At 55.6% G+C, this 11,511-nt stretch overlaps 1 protein-coding gene across 2 annotated transcripts; it reads right to left on the bottom strand.

The window, feature by feature from the left end:
- Positions 1-414: 414 nt before the first annotated feature.
- Positions 415-10,740, bottom strand: SLC25A38 (solute carrier family 25 member 38). 2 transcript variants are annotated; one of them, XM_029940529.1, is made up of 7 exons: positions 10,332-10,740; positions 5,788-5,909; positions 5,209-5,293; positions 4,355-4,534; positions 3,987-4,155; positions 2,592-2,758; positions 1,007-1,212 (listed from the first exon to the last, which is right to left on the bottom strand). In XM_029940529.1, the coding sequence occupies exons 1-7, from the start codon at positions 10,398-10,400 to the stop codon at positions 1,090-1,092; spliced, it is 915 nt and encodes a 304-aa protein (XP_029796389.1). In that variant the 5' UTR covers positions 10,401-10,740; the 3' UTR covers positions 1,007-1,089. The 2 variants fall into 2 exon arrangements, with proteins under 2 accessions (XP_029796390.1, XP_029796389.1); XM_029940530.1 differs by lacking the exon at positions 2,592-2,758 and having other exon boundaries at positions 415-1,212; positions 10,332-10,738.
- Positions 10,741-11,511: the final 771 nt, after the last annotated feature.

Consider the following 11,511-nt stretch of genomic DNA (forward strand, 5'->3'; position numbering starts at 1 on the left):
CAGCAAAGTCACTAAAAATCACCGACTGGTCTATTTGAAATGAGGGCATTGTACAATGTGTGAAATAAAGCTTTTTAAAAGATGTTTAGGTTGAAGGACCTATATGCGTCTAAGAGCCAGCTGCCGTAGACTGATTTGGTTATTTTATTTATCTATTTAATTAATTAAAAAAATTTTTTTAAATAGTTTATTTTTGAGACAAAGAGAGACAGAGCATGAGTGGAGGAGGGGCAGAGAAAGAGGGAGACACAGAATCTGAAACAGGCTCCAGGCTCTGAGCCGTCAGCACAGAGCCCAATGCGGGGCTTGAACCCACGAACTGTGAGATCATGACCTGAGCCGAAGTCGGAGGCTTAACCGATTGAGCCACCCAGGCGCCCGATTTGGTTACTTTAGAACACACAGGGGATACCATTGAGGTTTTCCAAACAGGTTTCTGTGATAAAGTGGTTCACTTTATTTATGTGAATCTTAGCTGCAGAAAAAAATGCCAGAACACTTTAGAATTAAAACATGGTGGAGGTCAAGAACAGAAAAAACGTTGTTTGGACACTTGGAGGCTGAGAAGCCACTGTCCCCACTTCTTCAGAGGCTCTTCAGGTGATTAAGGAACCAGTTACGTAATGACGTCTTTCTTCCCTCCTACCAGCACCCCAGACATAGCCTTCAGCCCGGTGACAAGGACCCCCTCTCTGCACATCGGTGTCCCACGCTGGCGCTCCTCCCCCCACAGTGCCAGCCCACAGGTTCCCCCGGCTGTGCGACCCCTTGCCCAAGGACAGACCCAAACAGGCAGCCTGGTGGAGGTGGAGCTGAAGCGGGCCCCCCGACGGAGCTCTCTGTAGAAACGCCTTTGTAGGTAGTCTTGTAGGACGTGCAGACCCTTCTCCTAACTCCCCAGGGCACCGTATGTGCCAGTGACCCCTCCTTTGGGAGATCCTGGGGCCTGAGCCAGGCCCATCCATTCCCCACACAGGCTGGGTTGACTGAAGGCGACACGGGTGCCTGGCTGCCCAGACAGGGCTTCCTCTAACCCCAGGGCGGTGAGACAAGCAGCCCCCGGCAAGAGCCCGTCCCCAGTCCCGTCGGTCAGGACTTCAGGCCCATCTTGGCCATCATCTCCTCGTAGACCGTCCATGCCATCGCTGCCATCAGAGTCCGGCGCAGCGCCCGGGGAACACCTCCTCGGAAGAAGCCACGCAGCCCATAATCCTACGGGGAGAATGACAGTCAGCACCCCGCAGGCAGAGCAGCAACACAGCTGACGCCCAGAGCGCGAGACTCGGGGTCTCTGTTACCCCGTCGTCAAGGCGTGGTTTTTAGACCTTTATAGTCAACACCACAAGTACGGTCGATAGATCCCAGGAGACAATGAACCTGAAAACAATGTTCTGGCAGAGTCGCTAAGCTTTCTTGCTTTATGCAGGGGGATGTGTATACGGCTGTCCGGATCCCAGAGTGCAGAGGCCCGGGCCCGGCGGGTGGCGGAGACCCAGGGATGGGCTGCAGGCTGAGCCCTGGGCCCTGGCTCCAGGCTAGAGGGAAAGGGGTCTTTTCCGGTGATTGATCTGCCTGGAGGGAGCATCGTTTTGTAACTTCACAATATCAGAATTAAAGACAAAACACCTGTCACCTGTCACTCCTTTACCACCTGGACTGCTTTATTCATTCCCATTATTGTCATTCCTGCCATTTTCATGCATGCTGAAGAGTATATTTTCAAAGTTGAGGATTTGGAAAGCCGGCGACCCAAGTGGTGAAAGAATGTGACCAGATTCACGAATATGTGCTTACACCCGGGGTAAGACAGACACTTGACCTGTGTGTTTACACTGTGTCTTCTGCCAGGAAGAGAACTTGAGACCTACAGGAAAATATACAGGGGCAGCTTTACCTTGAACAACAGTATCTGGTATGTGATGAACCCTGCATGCTCGCAAAGGACCAACTCAGTGGCTTACTGTCTTCAATAAAACCTTTGGTCCATTGGTGTGAGCGCAAATTTCTAGAAACAAAATAATGCGTTCGTGGGGTGTTTTTGGGCTCTGGTTCCTCCTAGGTCCTTGATCAGATGACCAGGCCCTCCCTGCTCACCTGGTTCCGTAGGTCCGGGGTGGAGCCCAGCAAGCTGCCAAGTTCAAAAAACCCCCCACAACCAACCATCGGTTTTCAGCAGTGATTTCAACCGTGGCCACACCTTGGAATCACTAGGGAACTTCACTACTGGTCCAGGCCTCCCCGCTCCCCAGACATTCAGATACAATTAGCCCAGATTATGACCTAGGAGTGAGGACTTTTTAAAGTTTATTTACTTATTTTGAGACAGAGAGAGAGAAAGAGAGAGCGAACACAAGCCAGGGATGGGCACAGAGGGAGAGAATCCCAAGCAGCCTCCATGCCCAAACTCATGAGCCTGACCTGAGCCAAAATCAAGAGTCGGACCCTTAGCCAACTGAACCACCCAGGTCCCCCCCAGTAGTGGGGACTTTTCCGAAGCTCCCCAGGGGATTCAAATGTGTAAAGGACACAAGCTACTGCTCCAGAGAGAGCTGTAACCCCAAGAGGACCCAATATTTACTCCACAGCCTTACTCTGAAAATGAGGGTCGCCGCCTGGCCGATCCAGCGAAACTCCCCCGGGGAGAGCTGCATGTGCGTCTTGATGACATCGGCCGGCTGAGTCACGAGGGAGGCCAGGACACCGGCAAAGAGCCCACAGCCGAAATTTACTGCCGGGATGAGGCCGGCGTCCAACTGGTCTGAAACAGAACAGAGGCAGCATTCCATTCCAAGTAAATCTCACACTCGTCCCCAAAGCACCCATCCTAAGTTGGCCACGGATCCTTCCCCCAAGTTAGAAGGGTGTGGATTCAGACAAGGTTACGGAACAAACATTGAAAGGTGTACTACGTGTCTTCCTGACACGGTCACTGTAGACTAAAGGGCCGTATCTGTGTGAAGTTTGCTGATGTTGAGGAGACGGTCATATGAGAGCGTCTCTGTTCTTAGGAGACACACACGGAGGTGTATTAGGGGTCAAGGGGTCAACTCGCTCTTACACAGACTGGCATAAACTATTACACAGAGAAGTCGCAAGTGGCCGACCCAGCTCCCTCACTGCCCGAACTTTCTACAGCAAAATTAAGGCTGTGGCCTGCAGTGTCACATGTCTCGGCGCCTTGGGCGGAGCAGCGAGTGTCCCCAAGCACCCCAACTGCACTTGACCGCCACGGCCACGGTGGCGGCGCGCCGCCTCTCCCACCCACGTGAGCTGGGCCCCACCGCCTTTTTCAAATCACCCAGAGACGCCTGACCGAACGCAGGCTCAGTCCACAGGACGTGCTCCTATCAGTGCCTGGCTCCGCTTGGGTGAACGTTCGCCAGCCCCCGACTGTGTCCTTGCCACCCCCAAGCGAGCTAGCTTACTGGCGGGTGGGTCGGCCAGAAGGCCTGGGGCTTGGCACCTCTCTCTCCACCCCAACAGAGGCTCAAAACCACTGTCTACTGGGAGCGCAGCCATGGAGGTGAAAATGATACTTTCCTTCCACCTCCTAACCTACTGGCGTTTCCCAAACGTGTCGGGTAAGAATCCCGTCAAGTGCCTCTTGGGACACGGACTCCAGGTCTTATTCCAAAGCCACTGATTCAGGAGCCAGCAATCTAGAGACCGGGCAAATGTGCCAATTATGGCAGGCCTTCTGCAAACCACGCCTTCCTCCACCGCCAACCCCACTCAGGAACCTTAGTCCTACCAGCACTCTGCCGCAGGACACCGCAAACTCGAAAGGGCAGGGACCAAGTCTACCACGACCACCGCTGCGTCCCAGCACCTGGCCCCCTGCCGGGCCCAGTGCTGACACGGCTCGGTTCCCAAAACTGCAAAGAACGCGGAGTTGCTGAGGACACCAAACAGCATCACCCAGCAGCGCAGGCAGCGCTGCTCTGAGGCCGCAGAGCTCTCTTCCCCACACCTTCCTGCGTCCATACCGGGGGTCACGATGTTTTTGGTCTGGTTGTAAAACATCAGGTAGATTCCAGAAAAGGGTGCATCACGCAGAAGGGTTGCTGTCAGGCCACTGAAGAGCCCACGGTGGCCTTCGCTGCGGCAGATGCTCCTCAGGGCCGAGAAGACGCTCTCGTAGCCATACCGCCCGCTCTGCAGAGGAAGCACAGGCCAGGGGCTGGAGCAGGCCCGACGCGGCCTCACGGGAGGCGGCATTACGGGGCGCGGGTCACGCGTGGCTCGGGTTCTCTGACCCCAGCAGCCTCACTTTCGATTCTACATCGGGAGCCACGTGACCATAGCCCAGGGCCTCTGGTTCTCCGCCCCGAAGGCCCCAAGCGGTCAGACTCACCTCGTACCGCGTCTTGATCACAGTGATGGGTGACATGCAGACCCCTGCCACGGAGCGAGAGCCCACTCCCAGGATGACGGACTCCAGGGCGGTGGGCGGGTGGCCTCGCAGGAAGTGCTGCTTCAGGGAGTAGAGGGTGCCAAAGTAGATGCCAATGCCGGGGACGCACCTCACGATGGACTGCGGCAAGGTCAGGGGAGAGGAGTCAGGCTGCACTGTGAGATGCGGTCTTAGCCAGCACGGCCAAGCCTTGCATGCCAGCAGGGGACTGACGGTATGGAGGGACACCAACAAGAAGGGGGAAGTGAGAGAGGAGAGAAGGCAGCTGGCCACTATTGCCCTGGGTGACGCCATCCCTCTGGGGAACTCTGGGAATTGGCCTAGGGCGCCTCCCTGTTACCCTCCATCTGAGGAGGGTGAGTGAGATTTCTAAGAATCAACTGTCCTCTTCCATCGGGTGAAGGGCCATGCGGGCCAGGGGGGCCGTTCATTCCCTGGCACTTCTGGCAAAGTGAGTTCCTAGGGGCAGAAGAAGCCAGCAGGTAAAGAAATGCAGGCATGGTCTGCGTGCACTCAAGGGCAAGGGCAAGGGCATGCTGGTGTCTGAGGGTACCAGCTGCGTCGACTCTACTCTTGCCACGTCCCCGGACGCGCCGTAGCCAGGGCCCACGGTGGAGCGAGCACTCCCCTGAGCCCTACCAGCAGCGGCAGCGGGACACCAACACGGGGCCATCCGGGTCGTCCCCCGGCTGCCGCCGCTCACCCCCCCTAACAAGAGAGCAACACGTGAGGTGCTGAGAGATGGCCGGCTGCTAAAGCAAAGGGGGCAAGACACGATCCAAGGGGCAGCTTACAGGCGACATCCCCTTCCAAAGGCCCAGAACACTCTCCGTGCGAACCACCGTCCAGAGCAGAGCCAGCATCCCAATGCGCCTGGATCTGAGAGACAGAACAGAGGTGCAGAGGAGAAAGGAATTCCTCAGACGCCGTCCTCACCAGAGCTGCCCACCCAAAGGCTGCTGTGCGGGCCTCTTTCCTAAGAACGCTCGGGAGTCTCTGCAACCTCCTCGGAGGAACTCCGAGCTCCGCTGTGGTCACACGGGAAGGATGACCTCCCCTTCCACGTGCATGCCGTGTACTTCCCACAGTGCCGAGCCCAGGACGGGGCACAACACGGACACTTCAGACGTGCGTTATCTCCAGAAAACCACCCACACTGCTGGTACTGGACAGCACAGTTAGGACATTCGGGCTAGGATAATAAAATATGAATGTCCCCAGGGCAGGGCCCAGGAAATGTCCCTGGGCGGGGGGAGACCCGTTTAATTAACAAGAAATGTCCACAGGATGGGAGGTGACTTAACCTGACCGGGATGCATGGTGTGGAAGTTGTTGAAACCCTTTCCTCAAAGCGATGTGGGCGCAGGCCTTACCCATGGGCTGAGGGCTGCAGGGTCTGCAGGCGGGTTTTGAGGAGGTCTAGGGGCTGGAACAGGAGGGTGGAGCAGGTCCCACTGATGGAGCCACACAGGAAAGCTTTGATCACCGGATGCAGCTGCAGGGCAAGAGACCGCTGTGTCAGCAACTTTTGTCACTCCGGCCTCGGACTTCCCGCCCCCGCACTGGTAGGGGCGGCTTAGAAGACAGTGTGCTGCTGCTCTGTATTACCTTCCCACTTCAGAGAAGGGAAACGTGAATTAGGCCACCAACCACACCTCCCTCTCTGAGAGACAAGGTACTGGCCATGGCCTCAGCTTCACAGAGCCGAAGCAACTGAAGGGGAGTGTCCGAACCAAGGTCGCCAGGCTCTCTTGGTTCGGACACTCCCCTTCAGTTATCAGGCCTGCAGATATTTATTGGAGCAAGACAAAGAAGCAAAACCACAAGCTCAGCTTAGATGTAAGACAGGGACCACTTCCTGTAAAACAGGGACCATTTCCTGTAAAACCTATCAACTTCCTTAATGTAAAGCTTTCCCTTTCTCTCTCCTCTCCACACATCTCCCTGCAACGGAATCAGATCACAAGACAGTGTATAGACCAGCAGCCACCCTGGGTTTGGTGGCCCTCCTTCAAACCGGGACAGTCGCACACACTGGCTAATCTAGAGGCACCACCAGGAGGGGCAAAGGCTAAATGTACTCCATCCGAGGAAAGAAAAGCCCTCTTCTCCAGAGGAGACCCTCAGCGAACTCCATCCCAAAAGGTCTTCTCTCTCCTCATTAAATGGCATCTGCACTGTTTTTTTTTTTTTCTAAACAAATGATACACCATGGTCCTAAAATGCTGTTAGACAAAGTTGCTGGTTATACACACAGAGCCACCAGCGCAGAGCAAAGACGTCTGTAACCCGTGGCTATTGGTCCCACATGGGAATCACTCCACCACACCCCTACCAGACGGCCAGGTCTGCCGATAACTGAACCCACTAAAAAGGCTAAGTAAATTCAGATAATAATACTGGAGGTTATCACTCCATTCAAACGGCTTTCGGAGTATCAAAGTGACAGAATTAGTCAGACAACACATAGGCCGGAGCAAAGAGCGCACCCCTCGCCAGTGTCCCTTCCCTGTCCCGCAAGGAGGGAAGGAGGGGTCCCTGTGCCTTCCGATTCCCTGTAAGCTGGCGGTCTCGTCCTTCCCGATGCCCTCTCCCCTGCTGGCAGCAGCGTTCCAAGCCTGATGCCCCCCCCCAATCACCCCTCAGCCCCCACGACCTGCCACCATCCAGCTAAAGGGGGCGCTCGCACGCTCACCAAGCGTCCCTCTCCCATCCTGGGCCTTCTCTTACTTGGCCTTGGTGGTGCATTTCAAACAGCTGGCTACCTCTAGGTCTCTGGCTTCCGTCTCCTCCTCAGGCTGGGAGGTTGTGGTTCCCCTTATCTCCCCCAGCCACAGCCCCTCAGGTCCACCTCACCCACACCCTAGGCCACTACGCCAACGCCCAGCTCACACTCCAAAAGGGACACCCATCCCCAGCTGCGCACACTGCAGCCCTGCTCCGCTCCCTGCGCGTCCCAGCAGCAAATCTGGGAGACGCAGAAGGAAATGGCAGAGAAAACGAAATTCCCTGCAGCCCACTGTCAAATACTTGAGGCAGGCAGAGCAAAACATTTCTCCAGGAACTTGAAACAACCTTAGCGTGCCAACAGCTAGGCCTCCAGGATCCAGGGTCTTCTTTACCACATGACAGTCCCTTTGGAAACTTCCCCCAACTCCCAAGTGTTCAATCAGTCTATCCTTACAGTCTGGGGGCAGCTCTTCCCGTCACGGGTCCTGTCTCCAAGAGGTGTTTCTGTGCTTTAATAAAGACGCCTTTTTGCACCGAAGATGTCTCGGGAATCCTTTCTTGGGCATCAGCTGCGGACCTCACCATCACTCCAAAATCCCATCAGCTGTACCTACTGCTTCAGGACAGTCCTGCTGCCGGCCCTCCGTGTCCCCAGAGCCTGCCCACCCGGATCCATGCCAGTGGTCTCCTTGGCAGTCTCCAGCCCCCGCCCTGCTGACCCACCCTCCCCGGAGCTCCTGGAGCAGCTCTGGGTGAGGCCCTATGTATACCCCCTCAAGATCTCACAGCATTTTTAAAAGCTAGATATTTGGGGCACCTGGTGGCTCTGTCGGTTGAGCCCCCGACTTCGGCTCAGGTCAGATCTCACGTTCGTGGGTTCGAGCCCCACGTCAGGCTCTGTGCTGACAGCTAGCTCAGAGCCTGGAGCCTGCTTCGTGTTCCATGCCTCCTTCTCTCTCTGCCCCTCCCCCTCTCATGCTCTGTCTCTGCCTGTATCAAAAATAAATAAAACATTAAAAAAAAATTTAAAAAAAGCTAGATATTTAAGCCCATTTTACAGATGGAACTGGAGCTCACAGAGGTTATGAATGTGTCACAGGGTTTGAAGCCAGTGGCTAGGCTTACAAGGCCTTCCATGAGTCAGGTGGCCCCCGCTCTCCTCTGAGGCTGTTCTCAGCCTTCCCTCCCTCCCGGAGGGATTCTCGGCTGGCCTCCAGCCTCAGAAAACCCTACTCTAGCTCCTCCCACAGCTGATTCACCCCAGGACGGTGGCCTCTGCTTGGGTCTCCCCAGCTGTGGGAAAGCCCCTAACCCTGACCCACATTGGCATTCATGCTTCTCCTCTAGTACTTCCACTGCGCCTGAGCCCGTGTCCCTAGGGTCTGGGACAGAACTGGCCAGAGCTGTCCTGTTCGTGATGGCACATCCAGCACTGACCACTGAGCTTGGGGGCACAGTCAAAATGGGGCCCAACAGTGAAAAAGGACTGAATGATGTCATACACAGGAAATTGCATTCGGCTCTCCCCGGAGCACAACACCACAGGATGAAGCTCTGCAGGCCTGGCCCCAGGCAGGCTCCCGCCAGTTCTCTGCTGCTTCCCCAGGACTCTCCCCGGTGCTGTCTGGGCCTCGTTTTTCAGGCTGCTGTCCTTCCCCTCCCTCCCTCACTGCAGGATCTATCTTGTGTCATTATTTTCACAGCACAATGCTTGGAGAGAGTATTGGCGTAATAAATATTTGTTGAATAAACAATAGAGCCCGAAAGTTTTTCAACTTTGTAATTTTCCAGGTCCATTAGCACACAGCAGATGCTCCATACATACCAGCGGTATAGACTAGCCTCTAATAATTAAAACACACACTAGCATCATTAAAAAAAAAACAACTGGGGACGCCTGGGTGGCTCTGTCCATTGCGAGTCTGACTTTAGTTCAGGTCATGATCTCACAGCTCGTGAGTTCAAGCCCCGCATCTGGGTCTGCTGACACCGCTTCAGATTCTCTGTCCCCTTCTCTCTGCTTCACCCCCACCCCACTCACTCGCCCTCTTAAACATTGGGAAAAAACATTAGAAAACATTTTGGGAAAAAAAAACCCAAAAACTTAAAAAGAAACCAAACCAAACCAGAATTTACACTTTTCATTTAAACAGGCGTAAAATACTGTCCTACGACACAACCTTTGAAAGCATGTTTGATTTTTTTCCTAAAAAACCTAAAGTTATTGAAGGTAAAAACAAGGAGTAACAATTTTGGTGTTTTGAGGAACCAGGGCAAAAACAACCAAAGGATACACAGTGCAGAGAGGCATGAAGTAGTACTTAAAGAGTCGCTAAACGGATTCCCAAAGCAATTTACACCCCTTCAAAAAACTAAATCCTAAATCCAATTCCGATCTCGAGGCCAGAGCTTCGAAGGAGGTGTAGAGCCACAGTCGTGGCCTTTTTTTAAGGATTAACAAAGGAAAGAAAGAAAGAAAAAAGGAAAAACACCTCCGCACCCCGCCCGCCAGCGCCGGGAGGTGGACACCGCCCAGGGCCTAGCGGCGCAACACTCCGCGCGCCTCCACTCCGCCTGCCCCGCCTCCGCCTCCGCCAATGGCGGCCAGGCGGCCCGACCGCGGCAGCCAATCCAGGCGCAGGGGGCGTGGCCCCGGGGCCCAGCCCGCGGCTCCAACTCCCGGCCTGCCGGGAGGGTAGACCCAGGCACTGCGCTCCCGCCGGCCCGCGGGCGCAGCTGGCCCCCGTCGCTCCAGCACCCGCCGCCTCTCAGGCTCGGGGCTACTAACGGTCGGGCGACGGTCCACACACCAGCGCCATCCCACCACCGCCACTCTAGGGATCCAACTCAAAAGTAACGTCCGTAGCGCCCGCACGTCGTCCAAGGGCGCGCGGGCAGGCTCGCCGATACCCCCAAGACCCCGGCAATTCCGCCCACTCTACCCAACACCACCCAGCGGCGAGACCTTCGCCAGCCTGTCCTAAGGAGGGCTCTCGTCTCCTCCTTCGTCCCCCCTTTTCTGTTCCCTTAGTCAGTCCATCCTTCCCGCGCCACGGCCCCAAGCTGTTCTGCGCGCATCTGGAGAGCCGAAAAGGCTCCCAGAGCGCCGCTGACCATCGGCAACCTCCAGAACGTCCCCCTGCGGGCCGGCGGGCCCGGACCCCCGCCTCCCACCCCTTGAGTTTACCATAAGCGTCTCCACCCTGTCTCCGACATCTTGAGGCTGCAGCAGCGCGGGGCGTGACTCCTGGATCATTGGAGAGTGGGCCGGCAAGTGCGCCGGGCTCAGCGTGCCGTCAGCGGGAGCTCGGGCCAGCGCTGGCGACCCGGGGGGACAAAGCGACGCGGCCGCAGGGCTGGGGCGCCACGCTGCCAGGCGGCGGCTCTGCCGTCGGCGCCCGTAGGGGGCCGGGCCCGCGCGCCCACCGGGAACTGCTCGCTGCTCTTCACTGGCTCCGCGGAAGCCGTGCCTCTGCAGCCCCGCCCATCCCGGGCCGCCGCACGCTCCGGGACCCCAGGACTGGGGGCGTCCGGGGGTGCAGAAAGCCGGAGGAACTGCACCGAGCCGCGGGATTCCGCTTCCGGGGTTGGACGCGGGTCTGGAGCGCCTGAACGCGGTCGCCCTAGTGCCACCTAGTGAAGACGCCCGGAACTGCAGGGCCTGCCCGTTCCCTGCGTTGGAGGCGCGTCCGCGCGGAGCCCCGCCTCCGGCTGCGAGATGTGAACTTGGCTGCCAAGCCGCGCGTCCTGCCCGGTAAGGCCTGTGCCTGTTGAACTTCAAATGTGGCTCGTGTGCTTGAGGACCAGAATTTTAAATTGCATTTAACTTTAGTTAATTTGTATTAAAAAACGGTTGCAGTGTGGAATAATTTTCCGTTAAACACTATTGTTTTGGCGGACGCACCTCTCCTGTTGGACACTGGAAATTTAGTGTAGGAATTGACATGTTTGTAAGTGATCCGTACACCGCATTTCTAAGACTTACAGCAATATGGTAAAATAACTTATTAATAATCGTTATGTTATTACATGGCGTATGATATTTTGGATATATTGGGTTAGCTATATTATTAAAATTAATTTTGCATGTTGCTTTTTCCTTTTTTTAATATGGCTACTAGAATATTTAAAATCACACATGTGGCCCACACTACATTTCTGTTGGACCACGCTGGTCTGGATGTTTCAGATTATGTTTTATCTCTCATTTGGACTCTGGGAATAACATTTACGGTCTCCCAACTTCTCATTATTCCTTTCCTGGGAGAGCCATGCAAAGTATTGCTACTGGGATCCTGACATTCCTGTTGAAAAGGGCAGGTGCACACCTTCAATGTACCTGATTGTCTGCAGGATAAAGTCCAAAC

This window comes from Suricata suricatta, chromosome 5, assembly GCF_006229205.1.
Source record: "Suricata suricatta isolate VVHF042 chromosome 5, meerkat_22Aug2017_6uvM2_HiC, whole genome shotgun sequence".
In the NCBI taxonomy this organism is placed as follows: Eukaryota; Metazoa; Chordata; class Mammalia; order Carnivora; family Herpestidae; genus Suricata; species Suricata suricatta.

What these genes read in the sequence shown, in the direction of transcription:
- SLC25A38 (XM_029940530.1), bottom strand. Translation starts at nt 10,400, where the DNA reads ATGATCCAGGAGTCACGCCCCGCGCTGCTGCAGCCTCAAGATGTCGGA. An exon ending in ACAGGGTGGAGACGCTTATG is followed by an intron (nt 5,910 to 10,331) that starts GTAAACTCAAGG and finishes CTTGCCCTGCAG; the next exon opens with CTGCATCCGGTGATCAAAGC. An exon ending in TGATCAAGACGCGGTACGAG is followed by an intron (nt 4,156 to 4,354) that starts GTGAGTCTGACC and finishes CTTCCTCTGCAG; the next exon opens with AGCGGGCGGTATGGCTACGA.